This window comes from Polyodon spathula, chromosome 8 (genome assembly GCF_017654505.1).
Source record: "Polyodon spathula isolate WHYD16114869_AA chromosome 8, ASM1765450v1, whole genome shotgun sequence".
Classification (NCBI taxonomy): Eukaryota; Metazoa; Chordata; class Actinopteri; order Acipenseriformes; family Polyodontidae; genus Polyodon; species Polyodon spathula.
This window is the reverse complement of record NC_054541.1, coordinates 27960523-27985892: the sequence shown is the minus strand read 5'-3', so window position 1 is coordinate 27985892 and position 25370 is coordinate 27960523. Positions and strand designations below refer to the sequence as shown.

Sequence of the window (25370 nt, the reverse complement as noted above, 5' to 3'; positions counted from 1 at the left end):
GTATCAGGTAGCAAAGCAACTTTGAATAAGAAAGCCCTTCCCCATGTAAAAGCAGCTGGCATGAGGGAATATTGCATTTTCCTACATCTGATAGTAATCTGAATAGACTATATTATAAGTTTGGTGGTCTCAACTCAATCCCCTTTCCAATTGGCACACAATTCAAAACAACGGTTTACTCATGAGAGGCACAAGACAAGGCAAAAAATATAATAATAATAATAATAATAATAATAATAATAATAATAATAATAATAATAATAATATACCCAACTGTGTATAACAAGGCTATAATTGCATCGAGGGTATCTGGTGACACACAGTAAATTATGTGAGCCCTAGCTCGAGTGATTTATCCATGTCACCAGAAAGCTGAGATAGAACTACAGCCTTGTATGTACAGTTTTGGTGTATATTATGTGTTACATGGTGCCATAAAATACATAAATTGTAGAACCAGCAGTGTTTATTTTTAACAACTGAAGAAGTGTTGAGAATAATATTGGAAAACAAAATTTAAAGAAATTGTAAAACAAGTTTGTTCTTTAACAATTCATTTTTCATTACATTTTTTAAAAAATTGTATTTAACAAAAGTGCAGGAAAACTACATTTATTATTACCAAGAATCGGACTAGAAAATTCTCTTGGTTTTTTTGAGGGTAGAGTTGGATGATTTCCTTGTCACTGAAGCGCTTCTTTGGGTCATCAGTTTAAACTGCTTAATGGAGGGCATGTTGCTGATGTAATTTCTTACTACATTTATGTTTACTTGTTGTTTTTCTAAACAGGATTTTTGTTATTTTACTCATCCACAAATGTTTTGACGGTGTGTTGTGTTCATGGAGTTTATTTAAAAAATTTTTAGATAGCAGCTTTATCATCAACTTTATTATACATGGATCTCGTGCCACTGGCATGTATAATAAGATTGTAAAACACCAACGTTTATAGGAAATTCTCATTCACACGTGTAATAATAATAATAATAATAATAATAATAATAATAATAATAATAATAATAATAATGGAAATTAATGCAACTTTGCAGTATGATGTATTAAGAAGTTTGATTACCTATAGTTTCTGCATGGTGAGAAATAAGAACCTAGAAATAAGATGGTCTAGAACCATCAAATATTTAACAGCTATAAATATCAAAATTATTGACCAATGACAAGCCTAATTAGATGTGTATATGCTATATGCAATTCAGACAGCTTTCTATGTAAATTCTATTCAGCCTGCATCAGATCTCAGTTACATTTCAATATTTAATTATTGCATTGAATTAACTAAAGTTGTACCACTGTAATGGGGCTGTTTCACAACTAAGCAGAAAGGATAGTGTGCATCAATCAATATGGTGGGGAAAAAAAGGATCTGCAACAGCAAAATGTTCCTGTCAAATATCACTTACAACTGTGGCAGATGAACCAGCAGCATAGTTTATATAGTCTGCTGTGTGTGGACATGAAGGTGCGTCTAGGTAAACAGGACCAAATCACATCTTAACTGAAGGTAGGTTTGCCAAAATGTTTTAAAATATATGCAGAATGTGTCTCTATTTTTCTTAGTTAAAAAAACAAACAAAACTATTTGCTGCGCCTCCTGAGTGGCGCATCTGGTAAAGGCACTCTGCCTGGAGTGCAGGATGTGCCCTATAGCCTGGGGAATGCTGGTTCAAGCCCAGGCTATTCCACTGCCAACTGTGGACAGGAGTTCCAGTGCACAGCCAGTCTACAGCGACCCCTGTAGACTGGCTAAGCACCTGTGGGCCTGCCTGTAAGCTGCCCAGAGCTGTAACTATTTGCAAATTACAAGCCACTCAAGCTATACAGCAGAAGTAGTCAACTTTAAATTAATGTTAAACATAAGTGCTACACTTGTGAAGTAATTGTACTTAACCCAAAACAAAAGATCTACCTAGTCCTTCCTGCTCTACATTACTGCTGTAGTAATCCTTTTATTTGAATGTTCAGTTATTAAATCAGACCTGCCGTATTTACCTTTTGCAATGGTTTTAAGGATGGAAATATATTAAAGGAGAACAAAATGATAACATGCAGGAAGCTTCTGCCTAAATGATTGTTCTTGAAAGAGTGTCATTATATTGTCTCTTCTTTTTGATATGTTGACTCAGTCAGACCACATTAAAGGGATACAGCAAAACCAAAATGGTTATTACTGAATAAAACTAAATTCTTCAAACTCCAGTTTCATTCAGTTCATCCCCTCAACAGACCACAACACTCTATGTCATGTGCACAAATTAAACTACACGTCCATATATAAAATGGGCAGTGTCAATAATCCTGTAGCTTTCCATGTGTAGATTCATTAAAAAAAAAACAAAAAAAAAAAACATGTTTCAAACTTCTGTTTTCAACAAGTAGTTTCACATTATAAAGCACAACCTGCACAGTCTTGTATTGCTAATCTCCAACTACTAGGCCTAATTGAGTTTTCTTTCCACGAAAATCAAGTTCCTCAGCAGCATTGTGACAGGGAGATATTCATGTTTTTTTTTTTTTCACAGGAGCTGCACGTGGGAGGGGGGAGGGAGACGTTCCACTTCACAGACTGTAATCAAGATGGTTTCAAAGTCTAATTGTTCAACAAACAATTGAGGGATCAAGGCTTCAGAAAAGCATGAAGCCTCCTGAGCAGAGAGTGACGTTTGTTCAGTTGGTTTTAAAAGAGTTGTTCAAGGCAATCTGCATTGGAGAGAGGGGGCCCAATTAGGGCACCCACCTTTGGTCTGAACAAACCAGACTTCAGGCAGCTGGGTCTTTCTAAGCGTGTCACAGTTAATAGGTATGAAAGGCTATAAAGCACAATGCAATGGTATATTTCAGCTTTGATACATGCACTGTTACACAAAACTCAGGTGCACTTTATTTATGTTTCTACTTGATTATATTTATTATTTTCTTTAATTTTTCTCTTTACAGTGCTTATAAGGATTGTCAGAAGTCAGCAAAACAAATCTAGACATAAATAATCTGCTGAGCATAAATGAGCTTGACAAGTATGGTATGCGTGTTGGTTCTGCATATTGTGGATGCAATTCAGCAGGTTTAAACTGAAATAGGTGTCTAGTTTTACCTTTTTTTGTACAGTAGCACATTACAAGCTGTGTGTCTCAACTGCGCTTACAGCACTTTATTTAATTTCAATAAATTCAGTTGCCCAAAAATATAATATTGAGCTTAAAACAAATAATGGTAAGCTTATTTATTATTATTTTATTGGTAAATATAATCTGTTTCTGTACAATAAATGAATGCACTAGATGATCTGTTATCAGGAAAGTATGTATATTTCTGAACAAACAAATACAATTATCTTCACTTAAAACAATATGATGACCCCTGTAATGCTGCATTTAAATGTTCATTGGGTAAGTAAATAGTCAAAGAACACAATTTGACAGTAACCTAATAAAAACAATGAAAGAAATGGCAGGGAAAATATCTGTAACATCCCTGCCAAAGCAAACAACAGTTATCTGTAGCAGGGGCATGAACAAAACCGGATGGATTGATTTACTGTTGACACGTGAACCTCCCATATGTTTATCAGTACGATTTACACCATTCTTCTTTTTGTAACTTGTACACAAAACAAACAAACAAACAAAAAAAAAACAGCAATGCTTGAAATAGAGCTTTTAGCAGGAGACACAACGTGGTCTCGGAAATTGGCAACCTGTGAAAGATCCAGTCGAAAATTACTAACAGCTGGAGGTGACAGTTGTTTTAACAGCTGAGCTGACAGGATTAATTTAAATGCACTGAAATCAAAAGTAGATAACACCTGTTTAGTCTTCCAGGGCCATCCGTCGAGGTAGGCCGAGGTATACAACTGAGACAGTTTTTTTTTGTTCCTATGCACTGGCAGTCTTATTGGAATGGGGATAGTATTTTAAAGGATGTTGTAACTGAGAAAGGGGTCTGCAGGGAGGAGGGCACTGTGCAACCTTCCTTGTCTCCAAACATCTGGCTCAAATAAGAACTTCTTTTCTTCTTGTCCAAGGGCCTTGACCCAAACCCAATGGTGGATAAAGATCACTTCATTTCAAAGCCATAGTTTCTGACTCTGACAACCTATCAACTCTCTTGGGTTAATTAATATATTCTCTTTGTGTTTCCTAGCCCTTAGTGCTTTATTCTCTTCTTGCCCTCGAGTAGCTCTGCACCTTTTACATCAATAATGGTGGAATATTGTTATTTTTTGTATAGTAGTTTACATCATTATGATTGATCCACAGCCCAAATACTGAACGTGTAGCTGAGAAGCTGAGATGCGTTAAAATGTGTTGAACTTGAATTCATCTGTTTATTAGTTAATTGTACTGTGTCAAAGTGACATTATAACTATTCAACTGGATTTGCAAAACAAACGTATTTGTGTTATTCAGTCATTCAAAAAGCTGATAAAACAATTACCAAAAGGTAACTCTGAGTGCTGTGTATTTGTGGTGGTTGATATTTAACTGATAGTACACATTTGCAAACTTGCTTTATAAATCAGGGTATTTACATTGGCCTATTAACAGGTTTTATAGATTTTCCAAAGCTACCAACAGGGATACTATGTTAACATAATGTTGATATGTTATTTAACATCATGTAATCAATGAAACTTAAAAAATGATATTAAAAGTCTACCAGAAGCCATAATAGTAGTATTTCATGTTAGATTTTGAAATGTCACATGTTTTGTCAGTTTTTAGTAGAAAACTATAAAGCGGTATGTAATTCAATATGTTAACGTAATTCAGCAGGTTTCATTCAAGTTTATGAAGGAAAATTAGTTAATTCCATAGAGTGCTGCAAAACTTTTGGCCATAGCTGTAGCTGATCTCAGTTTTTGGTCACTTTCTGGATAAAAGATCAGGGACAGAGAAACAGTTTAACGGAACTTGTGCTTTTGTACCAGCCCACTTCCTATGACATCACCCAAGTAAAATCTGAGTATTAGTATTTGTACGAGTATTAGTTTCTGAGTTAGTATGATTATGAGTAATGGGTTCATATAAGCTTGATTCTGATTGAGTGTAAAAAGTTATGGATGATCCATTAGCAATGTTATTTGCACCCTAATGTGCTCTGAAAGGCGCCACAAAATGTATTTCACAAAAGTCAAAATACATTGTATTCCTTTCTTTAAATCAAATGTTGACTAATTTGAAATTCCTATCTTCTCTTATTCTTTGTATCTATATTTTCCCATTCCTCTCATTTTAATCCATTGATTTAGAAATAGTAGGATAATTCCTTATTTTTTTGTAAGTAATTTTACAGGACTCAATTACAAACAATGCCTGAAGAATGCCATACTTAATGTTAATTTATACAACAAACTAATTACTACCAAATGGCAAAATTCACATATGGAAGTTTCTTTTTTCTCCCACGCTCACATTCTGAACCAACAGCTATCTGTCTCCTGTTCGAAATGCCTCAGTGACAATTGTTTCAGATAACAGGGTTTTAAGGGGGGTGGGTTGACTTGTTAAGGCTCAGCAGATTTGCTGTTTAAAATTATTTTCCTTTTTTATTCTTCGAGCTACAGGAATAATATATCCACCCTCTATATTGTTTGCCATTGAAGTCTATGGGAGCATGAGGGAGTCCATTTTCTGTGACACATTCATTCTCTGAATCACAGCACTTAAGTGCTGTCCTATAAAATTAATTCCTCGCTTTCTGTTTTTTTTTTTCCTACTTCTTTTCAGAGATAATATTTATAAAATTTCAAATTATACAGAGAAATCTAAAGATGGACAAGCTACAACAGGTTTACCACCTCTGTTTAACAACTGCATTGACTTCCTGAAAGAAAAAAAAGAAAAAAACAAAAACCTTCCCATACGGTGAACATGAGAGACAAAAGCTTTATTTTAACTGGTATATATTAAAATGTACTTTACAATTGATTTCACTGCATTACAAGTACAATATTGCTGCATTGGGTGCCACTGGAAAGCAGGTCATGTCTATTGTTTATACAAATGTAACACTTCAGAAAACAGGTGCTTTATTATAGTGCAACAATTAACTAGGCTTACTTTTCCTGAACACATAATAAAATAATAATAGTAGAGCACCTGTTAATAGTAAAATTGACATAGAAAAATGAAATGAAGTATCTTCAGAACTTGCCAGAACAAGCACACCGAAATACCCATCCCTGACAGTGCGTGTCAACAGGCTTAACCAGCTTCTCTTTAAATCCGGGAAAACCAAGTTGTTTGTATAGAGATAACCCATCTCTGATACAATGCAGGAAGAAGAAACATCCTCAGTTTTCAAAGGGGTTTGTGTTGGTTTAACTAACCTAATTAAGTCAGCTTGGATACAAGTCCAGTTGGAATGACTTCCTTTAAAACATGTATGTGCACGTAAAGAACACGTTTTGACATTTTTATTTACCACTGTATGTCCACTGGTAATTAACATTATTACAGCACATCTTTAGGAATAGGTAAGGGGAGTACTTGTGAAGAACTCATTGCATGTAAATCAAAATAAAAATTCTGTGGAAAATCTGTCACTGCAACAAAATGAGTTGGTCAGTTTATTAGAAGAGAAAAGTCTTGGGCTCCCATATGCAAAGCATTACGCAAACCAACATCCCTACTGTTTAGCACTGTTATGACTGATAACCCCAAGAGACTTGTACCAGACTGCTGTTTCTTTAAAACAGTCCTGTTCCTCGTCATGGATAACTAATGCTGTACCAACACTGCTGCCACGCTCTACAAACAAGGCATCATTCTGCATCAAAAAACCGAAAAAACCCAACCATGATGGAGTTCGTCTTGTGACAGACTGGGGGGAGGAGGAGAGGAAAACGCAGTCCAAGAGGGGCCTAGGGACTACATACCCCAGAATGCCACAGGAGGAAACCTGACTCTGACTATTAATGAAGGTCACATATAATCAGAGGGAAATGTTTGTTCAAGGCAGTCCCGTGAAGAAACCTGTGTGGTTTCAAAAGGTACCGTGTGAACCTTTGTGTTTTGTGTGTGTTTAAAAACTGTTTTGTTTAATCTGATTTTAGCGTGAAGAAACCTGTGTGGTTTCAAAAGGTACCATGTGAACCTTTGTGTTTTGTGTGTGTTTAAAAACTGTTTTGTTTAATCTGATTTTAGTTAGGTTCCTGAAACAGTTTAGTTAGTACTCTGTGTGGAAGTTAGGTTTTTGTTTCTGTTTTATTTTGTTTTTGTTAATGTAAATAATAAAAAGAGAATGTAAATGCTTAAACCTGCAATTCTGTGTCTGGGTCTGTTATTTTAAAAGGGCAAAAACGAGCCTCAGCCACAAGGCTGTGTTACAGTCTTAAAAGAAACAGATCAATTCTTGCCTGAATATTCCCAAAATTAGCTTAGGGAGTCACCTATCTGATGTTCAGTCTATTGTTTCCTCAAGTAATGCAGCTTGTCAGTACATTTCAGCGAAAAAACCTATGACGTTAGTGTGAATGCACACCGGAGAAAAATTAATTAACGTGTTGATTTAAATTAACTCACACAACGCAAGATATTAATTCTGTATACAGTCTTTTGTTTTGCATTGGAATGAAAGACCAACCAAATTCAATCATAATATGTGTTCCAAAAATACCAAAATCAAAAAGTAGAACTCGCCTACTTAACAAATGCCCCAAGAAGATTTTTTTCATTTACAGCCACTGGCGACAAGCCATGTTTCATATTGCACACGGTGCTTGTCCTTTCTCTTCTTGTACAACGCTTTTTTACAGAAAAATCACTACCAATAAAAACAGACCAGCTTTATACAGGTAACCGCTGTATGATTTAAATCCCGTTTCCTTCATAAAAAGCATGACTATAAACCTCGTATACAGTACATACATTGTATTGTATTTAATGTAGTGATTTCAGTCCTGCTGCGGAAGGGACATGGTTATGGGGGGGGGGGGGGGGTGGGTGGGTTGCACTAGCATAGGTGGCTGTAAATAAGCATACACAATTTCTGAAGGTGGAAATAATTAAATAATGACATGGAATCATAATTTTGTCTAGTGAAAATACTTAAACACATTTTACAATTAACATGTTTCTTTATGTTTTAATTCAGAAACTGTTCTGTTCTACAAGTTCAATTCAGTATTAGCAAACCTCATCCTTACAAGTTTATTGCAGATGTTGGCTGATGAGTCTATATTAAAGTGAAGATAGAGCACCATGGTGTAAAGAAAGATTGGAGTTAAAATGCTTAAAACCCAACAGCCTGACAGTAGTGTTGTTGTATTGACATTTCTGTCATATACACACTGACTTGTAAGTAACATAATATTTTAAGATATTGAAAAAAATGAATGGGGGGGGGGGGGGGGGGTGGCCTTTGGCTGCTAACATGAATAAGGGTGGATAGTCAAGGTGCTATATCAAGCATATACAGTAATGAAATAAAAGGGTGCACTATCAAATGGCAAATATAAAATATCAGTGACATACACACTTCTACAAGTAAAGACAGCAGCTCCTCTTCAATAACTTCTTAGGATGCCTGCATATATAACTTTGTATTCAAACAATTTCAAGCTGCCAGGTTTTGCAAATCAGAATTCACAAAAGCCAGTTTGCTACACTTCACTTGGTTTGAGGCCAAAGCTGAAGGCGCTACTATGGAAAGTAATATAAATGCCTGTCTGTCTGATAGGTAAAGAAAATATTATTAACTGACAATATAATATTTGTCTCATGGGTTATATGGCGAGACTAGACATGGCACTTCTGGATATACTGCACTGAATAATGACCATAACTCCATAGTTGTATAATCCTGTATATAAGTTACTGATCCATACTAATTTTCAGTTCCCAATAAGTCAGATCCATCTGTTCCGAGTTTTAGCTGAAGTGCTTTTACTTTCATATCAAACTAAACTGACAAAATACAGAAGCTGTGACCCACTCACTTGAAGAACTTAGTTGACTTCCATCACTCTTACACATGTTTCTCTCTTAATAAACATCGTCTTCATATAAGAGGACAAGCCCATTAGAAACAACATAGAAGTCACTGAGATCCAGAGTCCTTGTGCACAGGTGGTTGAGAGGCCTTGAAATAAGCTCTCCACATATTCCAATAGTAGTCATGTCTGCTGTGCCCACTCTCATTATTAAAAATAATACTAGAACAAACAAGCACAAGAGGTTCTTAAAACACAATCAGCGTTTGATATCCACCTCTTGAGGTTGGACACACACCTGATGGGGCCTCAGAGACTTGATTTATTTGAATATGGTCGAGCTTGACAAGTGCTCCTTGCTTGCAAGACAAGAAAAAAAGGAAAGCTAACCTACCAGATCACATCGAGATAAAGCATAGTGTACAGTCTTCAAGGGTTAGAGAGTATGATTCAGCAGTGGCCTCAACCTTTGATGCTGAGCACAAGGGGCCTCAGAAACAGATGGTCACCTCTTCAGCCTAAATGAAAAGGGTCCCAGAAGCTGTGGCGATCAAACTCCAAGAGCCTATCGGCATTACTTATGTTTTCTCTTCAGCATTTGTTGCCCTGTTCCACAACAGCCAACACAATGTTCGAAAATAACAACTGTACAACATTGTACCTATGGTCATAAGAATATACTGTGTGATACATGGTCTAATCCTTATGGACATGGAAGTACATCAATTGTGGTCCCATTCTGGTATCAGTTCCAATTACTATTTATTTTAGAAAAAGTTTTCTCCATCTCTGCCTTATACAGTCAACTTTGTATTTTTCAGTTTGACTATTATATTGAAGGATTATTATATCTATTTGACTGTAACCTGAAGACAGATTTGTCTCTTAGCCTTTTCACAGATGCTCTGAAAATGTCAGGTCCCTCTTCTTTCATGTACCCATGTTCAGAATAAATGCCATGTATGAAAACTTCAACAATAAAGCCAAAACAAAAATGCTTTAAATTTAAAACTAGTTAATAGACTAGCAAGTACTGGCAAAATCAACTCCTTTTTATACGGTACTGAACTAATTTATTTTAACATATTGTTTAGGGACGTTGCGATACCTGCACGGTGGGTGTTTTAATAGTAGTAGCTGCAACAAATCGACAATAACAATCCAAAGCAAATGTGCCTTTGTTACAGACTTTCTACCAAGTCTGGATTAAACTATTTTGGCTATTACAATATTTAATTAACCCCTTGTAAAAAAAAAAAAAAAAAAAAAAAAAAACACACACACAAAACCGCTTAACATAAAAAGAACAGTCGTACAAGGACCAGAGTAGCAAGGGCAGTTTACACTGCTTCAGAGTTCCTGCATCATAAATTCCAGATTTTCTAAACCCATTCATGTAAATGTCTTGTCTTCTTTTAATTTTTTCAAGCAAATTGGCTTCATCACACTGCCATTCTCATATTCACTTTGGCATCTGACAATTTCTTTCCCTTGCCCAACGTTTAACCTTTGCTGCATACCAGTCTGTCAGAGGCTGGGATCACTCACTTTATGCCACACTCTAATGGGTGGAAGAATTACTGGCAATTCAATCAAAACCGCCAATAAAGCCAAAACAAATTCCCAAACAAAATGTCCCGTTATACGAAACTTACTGTACATTCATACACATCTAAATATATAGATATCTAAACTCATACTATATATGTCCACATATGTAGCTATTCACACATCCATCCACACACACACACACACACACACACACACACACACACACACATATATATATATATCATGGCTGCCAGCACAATGATGGCTTTGCATCAGGCAATGAGGGTGGGCTGATGGTTATGTGGGAATAGCTGTGTTTGGATGACCCATATCTTCAGTGGTGGCAGGTTTAATAGACAAGAGGTACAGTGGGTTATAACCATGCCCCCTCCATATTCATTTTTCATGTAATTGTTGAAGAACAGGTTCACAAATTAAAGAACTAAAGAAAATAACTTCTGTAACTTTGGTTATAGCACACCACTTATAAGGCTGAATAATTTATATAGCTGACAAAGAAGAAAATATTCCTTTTGAAACCTACACATATTTTTCATCTGGCACATATACATGCACTGCCTTGACAGTCTAGAACTATTAATCTACCAAAGCTTTTATTATACACCTAGCTCTCTTTTTTTAATCACTCACCTAAGGACGTTTACTGTTTTCAGCCCTGCTTTTTTTAATTTTTGCTATTCCCTAGCCTCTTAACTTTTTTTTTTTGCTACTGATCTTTCTTGAAAACTAAAAGACAGAATGTGTGAAAAGAGGAAGAAAACAATTAATACAGCACTTTCATAATGATTGAAACTATGGCTAATTCATTTTTCATCACAAACTACCATTCGCTGTTGATGACCTTTGAGAGATATACAACACAATTCTCTCTCTCTCTCTCTCTCTCTCTCTCTCTCTCACTCTCTCTCTCTCTCTCTTTCTCTTTCAACTGCGGGTCCTTTGTTTGCACATTTCATTTTAACAGCACCGGGATAATGTGTGGACCCGGTAACCATTCTAATGTCTAACTGTAACCTTCACTAATGGAGTCTCTAGAGCTCACACAGCCTCCCTCTCTGCCCAATATCATTCTATATTGCTCATTGTTGCCTAGCCTTCCACCCCCACCCCCAGCACCCCCCACCCCTCAACCCTGGAGTGCTGGGCTGAAAAGCTCCACAGTTTATTCACAGAGCCCTTCTTGTCTAAACTATTAGGTAGTGAGGTCGTGAAAAGGGATGCAGGGGTCGTGTCATTTTTTTTCTTAAAACCTAAACATTAGAGAAGGGTTTTCTAAGGAAAGGGATGGCAATTAGTTTTTCTTTTTAGATGCATTCAGTAGTTGGTTTAATATTTGCTGCTAATTCTGAAACAACACATATCTCTTTTATTATGGCACCGTCCAAGAAAAATACACCAATGGTATGTTTCTTTGGGAACCAAGCACTGCACTTTAATTCAGTTGTAACACATTGTGGCACCAAATGTTAAATAAAAATAGGGGAAGTGGTTTAGTTACTCTTTCATACAGTTATAAGTGCTAATGCATTCATGAACTTGAAGATGTAAAACAGCATTTAAATAACTCTGTATTTTAAATAGTGGTGGGAAAACCAAGCAGCCTTTTTTGGTCCTTGTATGTAATGTGAACATGTCTCAGAAATTGGTTAAAGGAGCTGAGTGATACTGTATCTGTGCCATTTCAAACACTGTGTCCCAGACAAGAGCTCAAAATAAATGACATGTTCCAAATGTCTTTTCTCTGAACGGCTTCTTTTTGCTGTTAAATGTAATTCTGTATTTCAACAGACTGTTAATGCATTTGAATGGCCGTTCTAAATGCCCAAACCCCTTTTCACCTAAAAAGCAGCTTATTAAGTGCACTGAGCAATCTTTGCAGCAATGCCATTTGTTTATTTGTCCCTGGAGTGCAGAATTAAACTACCTTTGAATATCCTTCTTGATATTCGCTACATATTTCTAAAGCAACAATGAAGAAGGATGTTTGAGTTGCTTGCTTTTGATGTGATGCATTCTCTTTTTGCATGTCATATTTCGAATGATATTGGTATTTTGCATGTTCTATTACTTTATAAGATTAACTAAATATTTAATATCTAGTATACATGTCCATGTTTTTTCATTCTTTAGACCTGCCAACATCAATTGGACGTTACTGTACCTTATTGAGGATTTGAGCAAGGGGGGCGACTAGTAAAAACTACACACAATACTACTGAATTGTAGTTTGCTACTGTATATTTGTTTATAATTATTTGACATAATGTAGCTGAACCTCAGTGCCTACTCAGTCACTAAAACATAAACAAATAAGATAGCAATCTTCCAGCACCTCACATTAAAATTCAAATTGTTACTGCACAATTAGACTTGTAATAAATATGCAAAGCGCTGCAGACAATGGTACAACCAGTTGATGCTACCTCTCTTCAAACAAAAGATGTGACTTTGCCAGGGTCTCATTACAGAAATATGTTAGTCACAAATGAAAAACTGATGAGGTGATAAAGGTGTGTTACTGGACACATCCAAATGATCTCTGTAATGCTCTATTTAGTGCTCCTCTTACCTCTTCAGGAATATATTGGTGGACATGGAATTCTGTATGACTTATGCCTTCAATAAATCTTACATAATCGCTTGCATAACAACAAAAATATTGGTTACAAATAAAACAATCCTATACTAAATTTTAAAAAGAAGCGAGCTACAAATGTACTGTACATGCATAAACGTTAGGAACAAACATGATGTCGCTATGTACATTGCTCAGATACACAACAGTGAACTGTGGATTACAGGCAAGAATCCACCAAGTAATGTGTGACTAGATAAGGAGTGCCTCATAGGTGAGTGGGTGAAGCGTGCCTTCCACCATAAGGGGGATAATCATTTTTGAGTGGTGTACAGCACAGGTGGTTTCATATATATATTATATATATATATATATATTTATACCACCCACGGTAGCGTCTGTTTAATAAAACCCGTGGATTTTTTTTTCACTAAAGATTTCACTACTTTCATAAACCACCACAGTTAGTTGTATAAAAACATACTTCGGGTAGAGTAACGATTAATAAATGTTTACATGGTCTGACCGATGGTACTGATTCCTACTAACATTGGGTTATAGAATAAATACATAATCATCAAGTGCTGAAAAATAAAAGCAACAAATGGTTAAAATTAAAGAGTACAGCAACAATCTCTAAATGGCAGTCTAAACAAAAAATAGCAGAAAGACTTGGTTTATCGAAAAGCACTGTGTGGGTGGGCTATTATTAACAAACACAGGAGAACAGGAACTACTGCAAATAACTCTAGGTGTGGAAGACCAAGAAAGATTTCTGCAAAATCAGAACAACTGTTCGAGCAGACCGGCAAAATCCTTGGATTATTGCAAAAGTTTTGACACAAGAATTGAGAGAAGATGGTCAAGAAATTCACAAGCGAGCAATTCAATGATACCTTAACAAGATGAACATCCAACAAGATGAATGTCACAAAAGAAAACGATTGGAGTTTTCCATTGACTACTTGAAGAAGCCTGATGATTTCTTCAATCAAATTTTACAGTCAGACAAATCCAAAATAAACCTTTTTTTTTTTTTTCACCAAGCAAGCAACATGTTTGGAGGAAGAGAAGGTAAGAATTTAAAGAAAAGTTCATAATGCCCAGTGTTAAACATGGTGGAGGTTGTGTGATGGTATGAAGTTTTCTTCCTCAGGCACTGGCAACCTTTGTATTGTAGAAGGATAAATGAATGCTGCAAAATATCAAGAAATTTTGCACTCTCATTTGTTACCAAGTGCTAGAAGGCTTATTGGACAGAAGTTTGTATTCCAGCAGGATAATGACCCTAACATTCTGCAGAGTCTACAAACAAATTTTTGAAAACAAGTAAGATTACAGTTATGGATTGGCCACCTCAGTCCCCAGACTTGAATTCCATCAAGATGTTGTGGATTGGCTTGAAGGCTGCTGTTGCAAAAAGGAAACCAAGTCGATTGCAAAACTCAAAAGCTGTATGTGTTGAAGAATGGGCACAAATATCTCCGGAAAGTACAAAATATATAAAAAAAGCTGAAAAGAAGCAAAGGTTCACAAAATACTAATGTAAGGGTGCCCAAATATTTTTGCCAAAGTATGAAAATAGTTTTTGCATGTTCTTTTTCATTCTATGCATGTCATCTAATAATTTGTTGTTTTATTATAAAGCTGAAACTCTAATTTATATCTTTCAATAGAACAATTAGAAGTTATAGAAACCACTTTCTTTGTGGTTTTTCTCATTTTTTTTAACTGCCCGAATACTTTGGCTGCGTCTGTATATTGTTCCTGAACTTACCCTCAGGCTCGTTTTTGATAAGCTCCTCCATTTTCCTCTGTTTCAGCGTGTCCACCACATCGGCCAAGCTGCCCTTGCGTCTCTCTGGGGTCCCCAGAGCCGTGCTGGAGCCCGAGTCGCTGCCCTGACGAGCGCAGTCTTCTGTCTTAGTCGGTGAGGTAGATGAGTTTTGCTGCGCATATGGACTCAGAGACTGACCCTTTACGCCATCTTGTTCCTAAAGACAAAGCAAAGAATTGTCAGTCCTACACTTAGTTGTTAGAGTGCTGACGTAAAAATATATATAATTGATAACAAAAAGAGTAAATTATATTTGAGTAGTAGTGACACGACTATTTTAAATTACCTTATGTTTCATTCTTAAAATAGACCGATGATGATTACTGCAGAAGATAGTTGATGTTTTACGGAACACTATGATCATCTTTTTATGAGTGGTAACCTTAATATCACAGTATACAATACATCTTGCAAGTTATCAAATAAAGGCTCACAAGAAGAACGACTAATGTAAATCACTTAAATTACTGTAATTCACAAAAATTAAACCAACAAAACACAATTCTTTTCATGGAATGATTTAAACATTTGGTATTCAATATTTTACTATGCCAAATAACTTGATAAGTTTCTTTTGTATAAAGACAATCCAATCAGAATAATAATAATTAAAAAAAAAAAAAAACTAAAGTTGTACACTCTCAGTGTTATACTACAACAGTAATAAGTACTATTATTTGCTCAAAATGACGTGCTGCTGTAGTTTGTTAAAACATTTTAATGTATAAAATAAAATAAATAAATAAATACTTTGTTTAGCTGATGGCAAATTGAATTGGGAAATGATCAGCCTTTTGCTTAAAACATGTACCACAGGTTATCATTTAAGAGCAGCGATGAGTTGTTTATTTTTTCAACTGGATAAAAGTATTTTAATAGTAAAACACGTTATTGGATTTACATTTCCTACATTGCACAAGTAAGCTTCCAAGGATTATTACACATGTGAAATTGTCTGTATGAATGTAGAGATACTGTATTTTATTTATTTTTTATTCATTACTATTTTTTTTTTTTAATTAGTCGTTGCCAATTATTTTTTTGTTATTTTCTCCCAATCTGAAATGCCGAATTATTATTTAGGCTCAGCTCACCGCTACCACCCCTGCGCTGACTCGGGAGCGGTGAAGACGAACACATGCTGTCCTCCGAAGCATGTGCCGTCAGCCGACCGCTCAGCCAATTGAGTGCCTCCTCCTGGGAACCCCCGTCCAACAGTTGGCTGTGGAATAGTCCAGGCTCAAACCGGCGACGTCCAGGCTATAGGGCACATCCTACACTCATGCAGAGTGTTTGGGAGCCCCCGTATTTTATTACTTGGTATAAGGAGCAAGAGGTTCACCCTCCTTTCCTTGGCAAATGGATCTCTTCCAAAGCAGAGATATATATTTTTAAGGTTTAATTACAGAACACGTCAGATATTTACAGATGAGGCCAATGGTCTTCGTTTGTTGATCTTAGTTAAGCTTTACATAATCTAGTCCTATTATCTCATACAGCACTAAGTGATTGACAGGAAAAGTCACATCACTAGACAAAGGAATTATCCAGCCTGAGCAGGCTGCCGTTTTAGTTAGGAGCAGAACACAGCCATACAGTACAGGGGCTTCAGAAAACAAGACCTGGAGAAAATTGAATTGCACAGCCACTCTGTGACAGGGTCACACCTCAGCAACATACAGTAGACTTCATAGATTCTTCAATAGTGTACAATTTCCAACGCAACCTACTGTACATTGACAACACATACATTTAGGCATGTTATTTTTTTCTGATTTCTGAGAGAGAGAGAGAGAGAGAGAGAGAGAGAGAGAGAGAGAGAGAGAGAGAGAGAGAGAGAGAGAGAGAGAGCAGTTTCCATCATATTTTTGTCAGAGCAATGGTGAAAAGCATTAAAACATTAGTAACATGTATCACAAAAGGTGATATCAATCATATTGCGAAACAGACAGCCTATGCAAACCAGATACTGGAAGTTGTAGAAATCCAGATTGTAATGAAACAGAGGGCAGCTGCCCTGTGGAGACACTTCATATGAAATGCTGTGATTTTTTTTTTTAAAGAAACATATATGTAAAAGCTCAAGTTGTTTTTCTCTCAACATTTTCAGCAGCCAAGCTGCCACTTGGCTGTGTCATTATTTATTTTTTTCTCCAAAAGCATTCATTTCATTTTTAGCTGTACCATTTAGCTTTAGCCTTGCCCTTTGACCCCTGTCTCCAGGATACCATCTTCATGGTTTAATCCGTGTTATAATCCCTTATTTAAAAGATTAAAAAATAAATAAAATTAGCAGTTAAGATTGAAATTTGGCATTGAGAATTACATTTTTTGGCCTTGTGTGACACACAAACTGCCAAAGTAAAATAATATGGAAAACAAATGTCCTAGGGTATTTCATATCAAAACTTGGTTGAAAGGACCAGCACTTGCAACTGCACTGATCATAACAACAATAGTGTGCTTTTTTTTGTAAAGCTCTGACATTAACTGTGTGTGTATTTAGAAAATCATGTCACACCTGTCATATCGCATTTCTTTAATCCATAGCCTACTTAAAAAGAAACACCCTTTATTTCTGAAAGCCGTCTTGAAAACAAAACAAAAAAAATCACAAAAAAACCCTAACTATTCCTGCGTTAATATTTCCGGGCACTGTCACAACTGGAGTTCATAACAAAGGTGCTTACTCAACCCAGTTTAAACAACATGGTGCTTTAAAGACGGTTAAATTGATAATGAACTGTTTGCACGGATTAAAATGACAAGAATATAACTCCCTAAACCAACTAGCTTTCAGGTTGACTCCTTTGCCAGGGTTTAGTGGTGTCAAGACACTTTACATTACCAGCATCAAATGTTAGTGATTCCTGTATTTGAAGGCAGCATTAGAGGCTTGAAATAACTTGTACCCCCTACAATACTGTAGCTGACAAGACCCTGGTGCAGGTGGAAAGCTGTATTTGACATTAACACCCCACTACTGTTTACTGCAATAACTATACAACAGGCATTTCCGCAGCGGAATATTCATATTCATGTGTACTGCATGCATGAATTTTGATGAGCACTATTAAGGGTGTAGGTGGTTCTGCTTTTAGTTTGCAAATGTCAATTCTATTCTAAATCACTCCTAACAAAGTAAATGAACTGTACTCTCTGTAACGTGTTTTACTTTATCCTTTTAAAGCTTAAGCATGGAAATAGAATTTAAGAGCATATATCTGACTAGTGCACATTTCAGATATACCAAATAGTTAATGAGGGCCCCGGTACAGAATTAGGTAGATACAGTTGCCCATGTCTCATTAAATATGAAACTGGAGCTTTTGATTTTAAGCCTATGAGGGTATGAAGGGATGTAGATCAGAGGGTATACCAGAGAACAGCCAGGTAGAATATACAGGATTAAAGTGTTTGGTTCTCTTTGCAAGAGAACGTACACAGAAAGTGTAAATAACAATACCAGTGATAATAATACAACCCCCCCCCCCCAAAAAAAAAACAACAGTTTAATAATAATGGTTTCAGTTAGGTCATTTTTCAAAACCTGTGAAGTAAAAAAAATAAAATAAACATCTGCATTATTTTGACACCTGTCAGTCCTACTTAATGTGTTAATATGCGAATCCCCTGTATAGTATACTATAGTAGTTACTTGGATGGTGCTTTCTTAAAAAAAATGGAACCAAAAATATTGTTTCAACTTGACATCCCTAAAATGTAACCTTTGTTTAATAACTACTGGTACATATAAGAATACCATCCTAAAGCTCTTTTTTTTTTAACGGTACACTAACTAGTAAATAACAACACATAGTAGTGTAATTGTGTCAGCACACCACAAATGGTTCTGAAATGTATTTAAAACAGCTTAAAGACTTACATCTCAAAATATAACACTAATTATAAACTTTAAAGTAACTTAAATAATAAAATTATTTTGAATTAAACAAATAAGACTATTTTTACTTTACTTAAATTGATAATATATGTTACATATCATATAAATAAATACAATTGTGATGATCATAGTAAAGGTTGAACAATATTTAATTGTGAAGAAACCTTTACCCAGTATATAACTATCCAATATGAACCAATTTTGTTGATTTCCACATGTCCTGCATAGAGATTAATGAAGTATTTTTCAAATAACAGCAAGTAAAACAAGTCTTCTTAATGGCTGCTAATCTATCAAGGTTTTGCTTCATCCTTGAAGCAAATGAAGCAATACAAATTAGACATGGAATGGGTGGATAAGGCACATAGAAAAAACTTCTCTCGATGCATTACTTTACTTGCTGGCGTTCATTACTCATTAATCAGATAACAAAGGACTAATTAACACCTAGCCATTATCACCTGCATGTATAATCCTCCCCCTGTTCTAAATGCAGCAAACTCTAAAACTCTAGGGGCCATGAAAGGAGAAAAGAAGAAAAAAACAACAGAAGAGAAATACTTAAATGCCATCCCTTTTCTCTCTAGCAGCAATTTCCACAGATGAAGAGGTCACCACTGTTTAACTGTGCGGCGCCGTGTTAATTTAGTATGACAAGATAAAGCAGTAATCTCTGCTTGCGAGAGGCTGTAAGCCACCCGCTATCCAGGGACACGCTCAAGTCGATTTACACTGTATATCACTTTATACAATTGCCGTGACAAAGCCCCTCTGAGTTCTTGCATGTAAATCTCTCTCTCACTCAACTTTGCTGCCAGTCAGAGGGGATCGGATTGGCGCTAAAGCCTTTGCAGACGTAACAACTTGCACATGCCATCCAGCTCCGCAATCCACCTCAAGAGTAGTTTAGAACTTAATAATCCACTGATCCTACTTCCATATCGGCTTGCCTTTTATTTTTCAAAATAACAGTCTGTCCATTTTAGTTGTCATTCAAATGATTAAAGAGATACTTTTTGTTTGGAGATTTGCATTTTTATATTTTGTTCTATTTATTTTATTTTATTTTTAATAATTATTTTTACATTTCTCATTTGATTTTTCTTAAAAATAAATACATGCCAAATAAGACCTGATCTGAACACTGCTACGTGCATGAAACTTGATTTTTAATTCATTTGTCAAGGCATGGTTTTGATCTTATCTTACCGACACTGTACTTGTTTTTGAAAACAAAACAGAACTAAGACATTTTGAACCTGGGGAAATAAGTCACAGTCTCTCAGCAGAAGCTCTTCGGATGAGCCTGTTTTACACTAAATCAACAACTGTATTTCAAGCAAGGAAATATATTGAACATTAGTTTTCACCCGTCACTTTTACTCTACCAAAAAGTAAATAGAACTCCTGAGAACCCACTAGCAAGAAAACTTTGAGAAACAGCTGCATCTACTTTCCAACACCAGTTCTCATTTTATTTTTCGATGGCAAAATCAGATTCTTTAAAGCAAACAGAAAAGGTAAATGATATTTTTTTCAGTTAATGTTTCCGTAACGTAGAGCAAAGTTTCAATGCGTTAACGGAAGTGCAGACCTGACATATCTCCTAAATCAACACCCATAAGCGCAGGCTAAGCAGGTTTTATGCAGCACTATAAATGACCTACCCAACTAGCTGATATCTCATTATAGTTTATAAATTTATAAATTTGGAAAGTAGTAATAAAAGGTAACTAGTTCAGGATGCTGTATTTTAAGAGTTGTTTTTCATTGAGCTAAATGTTCTCAATAATGTAGTTTGACACTTCAGTTAGATAGAACCAGTAACATAATAAATTAGTCTTTCTTTGGTAAAAGGACAACATTATATGACACATTAACCTATACATTAAAATGAGTACCATTATTAGAGTACATATGTGCACTTTGTAACAGGTACAATGTGCTTTCATTTATAGAGTAGTGTATATTGGATCATCTGATAAGTTGTAGACAAGAAACAATACCGTAATAAATGTCTTGGAGAACACATCAGCTTCTTAGATTAATTGGGGAATACATTATATTAATAAGGGTGTTGTTGAATACTGAATGCATACTTTCTAACATTTTCTTCAGTAGCTTTTCATGGGGTGAGGAGGAAAAAGTACTAGGGTTAAAATTAAATGGTTGACAACTATTAAATTGTTATGCACAACCATGGGCATAGATTCCCTTTACCTTTCACATTTCCCAAATAATCTGAAACATATTGGGATAGGTCATGAAATACTATATAAATCTTGAAAGAACACAAACTAGGTTACGAAGAAATTACATGCAGCCCTGTACAGACGCTGCACAATATTACCTGTGGTAACTTGTTTTATTTTGTAACTTTCTGCTTTTTGCCTCAGGACCTTATCAAAAAAGAGGCATCTGTGTGTAATTAGCCCATCTATAGCACATTTAGAAACAAAACATACTGTATGAAAAACACCTACCATTGAATTGTGGAGAGAAGTGGGGCTGTCAAGGCCGAAATTTTCCCTGGTCAAAGAGTTTACAGACTGAAACTCCTCCGACTGAAGCTTGCTGGAATAACTGGAGTTCAGGGGTAGGTGAATGACAGGGAGCCCATCACTCTCCTTATCTTCCAATTTCTGTCTGCTTGTCGCCATGGCTACCTCTCCATCTGTTCCCCCATATGGAGAGGCTGGTCGCTTGGAAGACATCCTGGAAACAAAAAAAAAAAAAAAGAAGAGAGAGACAGAGTGAGTATGAAACATCCACAGAAGTCTTTCATTGTGTCCATTGCATTTTTGTGCCATTGTTGTAGACAGGGCTTTGTGTACTAGATGACACAGTCTAGGAACCCATCCAAATACCACTGGTGAACCAGCATGGCAGACAGACGGGCAAATCAGACATCAGCAAAGGCAAAATGGTTTCAATTCTGGTACAGCAGTTTCTTCATTTAGTTGGGTCATACAAAATTAAATTTGTATAACATTTGAAATATTTGTTTATTTGAGGCAAATATATATTATTTTTTTCCAGTATGGCATCACACTTTCTAATAAAACTGACACCAACTGTTATGAGCATTGAATTCATGTTGCCCTCAACTCATTTTGTTCAGCTTTTTGTCAATTATGGATTTGCCAGGAGCAAGGTGTTGTTGTTTGGTCTAATCAATACATATATTGTCTCACAATATAAAGATATAAAAATATATTTATTAAATTATTTTGGTTCACAAATATATTTAAATAAATAGATAAATAAATAAAGAGAACCACAAATTTCTACTGAAGCAATTGCCCTTACATTTTGAACAATGAAACCCAAACTAGGTTTTTAAAATGAAAAAAAATAAAAATAATAATAAAAAACTATTTCTTTTAATTGTCTTATTACAAGATAAGCAATACAGGGAAGGACATTTGGTAAATGAAAACACTGAGAATAAAGGCACATTGTAACACTTGAAATGAAATGCCCAAGATACTCAAATAAAGGTATGAAAAAAGAAATCAGTAAAAACATTGATCTCTTGTCCCATCATAAAAGGCCTTTGAGTGTATTTCACACTATTTAATTTTACCTCAAATTGTTTTCTTCCCATTAGAATTTTGAACTAAGTTGTAGTAAAAGGTTTTATTATTTTTTTCCTGGCAATTACAGGTCATTGTATAAGAACTTCTCAGCCTTGAATCTATTGTCACCACCACCCTTTGAAAATGTTTCTTATAAAAGCATATGCAAAACAATGAAACCACCTTGGAGTTTTATGCAAATCCCCCACACAGCTAAAGCTTTGAGAGAGAAAAGTCTACGACAGTAAAAAAAAACCCAGAGAGGAGGTGGGCTGTTTTCTTAATACTGATGAAAAAATAATGTTTTTACTGCCCTCCCAAGGTTAGCACCCTAGCCCATGGGCACGAATCCTTTAAATAAACATTTTTCGCAAAGTAGACCAAATACTGCACAGGCTTGCTTATGAATAAATTAAACATGTGCTTTCTAGAAAAAATGTTTTTTAAATGGTACCTTTTAAATATGTTTTAAGCAAGAATCCTGCCTGTGTGAACTTTTTACTAAAATCTACAAAAGAAAATGTAATGTTTACTGACAGTGCCTCAATATGGTTATTGATTTTGCAATCAAGTATTTTAAGTATAGTTCAACCAATGTGATTCAAAACAAATGAAACTGCAAGAGAAACAAAAGCTGTTTCACATCCTGACTTCTCTGCATACAGTCATCCTTGTGTGACAATTTAAAGGTACTACATTTAATCATTTTCCCAAACAGTATTAAGATCCCAAAAATAAGAACATCCCTTTTCCATGGAAGTCTTTAACACTCAGTGAGGTCTGTCTACTTACTGGTCTGTTGCTCCACACAGCAATAAAAAAGAAGAAAAAAACCTTAGAGAATCCAGCTGAATAAACTAAGGTCCTCAAAGATTGCCAGGGAGCACGCTCAGCAGCAAACTCTGAGGCTGAGAGATCTCCAATCATGTTTGTTTATTTTACCTCCAAACACACTCACTGCAACCTTTTGTTTCTCTCTCTGGCAGGGCACACCCATGGGTAGGTCCTCCAGTTAATTCAAAATTACTGCTGTATCCCCTTATGAGGCCTTATATAAACATATTGCGGTTTAGTCTTCTTTGTCCAGTTCTCCAAAATCAAAACCTCTTTGTTATGTAGTTCATCCATTTGGATTTCAGGATCAAAAACCATTGACTACAGGTCCTTATTTAAAAAGAAAAAGAAAAACCTTATATATACTTTTCCTCAACTAATAACTTACATGGTTACTAAAAGGGCCGTTATTTACATGGGGTCCAGAATATAAGCCAATAACCTCACATTTTGCATTTAAAATGACTACTAGGGTGTTTATACTAACATGTGACATGCCTAAGCCTTTCATGTTCTACCATGTACACTCCTGATGTGAGTTTGACAATCACAGCTCAATCTTGGCTATAAAATATTTACAAATCTGAAATACACTTGACGCATCAACTCAATACATTATGCTCTGGTGAGATGCCCTTTTGCATGGTGGGGTTACAATTGTGAATCTCCTGTTGCCAGAAGTGAGATGAGGCGAGATGCCAGATCCTGATTGAAACTTTAAGGTGTTGCACCTTCTTTAAGGATGGGGTTAGTGGCTGCCCACTAGGGAAAGAGAAAAAAACACATGTATTTCAAATCCACCACTGATAAGATATGCCTAGCTGGCTGCTTGCCATGCGTGGTCCGTTGCCTATTGCGGTATAAAAGTTGGTTTAATACCTTTTTGAAGTGCTAAATACAGGAATACAAAAAAAGACAACTGCTGCATTTCATTGTTTAGTATGACCTGTTTGGGATGTATTTGTCATTCATTTTTACTCCCCAAACATACATTTTAATAACTTTGATATGGGTGTAAGTGTGGCCCTGCTATTTTGGCCTGAATTATTTAGCCTAATAGTAGCAACTTGATTCTCAAACATGCAGTTTACATATATTAACCAATTTTGCCCAATTTATTAACAATATAAACTTACTGTTTGCTAACAAAAGTTGTTACATAAAGCTTTACTGAAGTAAAGCGTATTATTATTATTATATTATTATTATTATTATTATTATTATTATTATTATTATTCTACAACCAATCTCTTTGAAGCATACTTTTAATACAATATTGAATCCGGGGTTACGCTGGGTTATATTAGAATGTAATTTAAAGTTTGCAGACCTGTCCTGGTGGATAGCCTACATAAAACATGTAAAACCTGTAGTTAAAAGCTTTTTATTTTGTAGACAAATCAGCAGTAAGTATGGTGTCTAAGGTCATAATTAGCAGACATTAAAATAATTTAACTATGTACTGGTATGACCATAAGGCAGACCAAAGAAATCAGCATATAGAGCTAAGTTCAATACTAACCAATCTGCACAGTATAGTACTATTTTATTTTTACAATAGCAGATTTACTATTTTGTTGTTTCTGGAAGCATCAGTCTGATTTCATTTTAAACCTTTCTTTTGTGTGCTCTGATTTCTGTTAAAAACAACAGTTAATGTGCATACTAATTATTCATGTGTGCTCTTATTAAGTGGGATTTGTTTTCTAAAAAACTTGTGATGTGAAAACATATCTATGTTCTTAATCAGCAATCTGTTAAAGACTGTATCTATGTAGTTCTACTTACACATAATTCAGGTGCCCTGTATTGTCACTGCAAATAACACATGTTATTTTGCATTTCTAAAACAATAGGCCCTATTCACAATGAGTTTATAAACATTCTATTAGGTTTTACGTACTTTTTAATATTACAGATTATACATTTACATAATTTTAATTTAAATATATGATAGTGAAAGACCAGTTAGAAATTCAGAAGTATGTTTTTAAATCACTGAACTAAAACACTTAAATTCTTAATTCACGCATAACCAACACAACGATGATGTCTTAAGGTCTGGTTCCACTAAGAGCGGTAGTGACCATTATATTTATATTAATAAACGTGATATATTATA

General features: G+C 35.4%; 1 protein-coding gene across 6 annotated transcripts in view; it reads right to left on the bottom strand.

The window, feature by feature from the left end:
* LOC121319718 (transcription factor SOX-5-like) overlaps positions 1-25370 on the bottom strand; it is a 243556-nt gene that overhangs the window by 60459 nt on the left and 157727 nt on the right. For all 6 annotated transcript variants that reach the window (XM_041257435.1, XM_041257434.1, XM_041257431.1 and 3 more), the window contains 2 exons: positions 21320-21551; positions 14873-15089 (listed from right to left, as the gene is read on the bottom strand). In XM_041257435.1, coding sequence (XP_041113369.1) covers positions 14873-15089; positions 21320-21550 — 448 coding nt within the window. In that variant the 5' untranslated portion in view covers position 21551. The remainder of the gene's footprint in view (positions 1-14872; positions 15090-21319; positions 21552-25370) is intronic.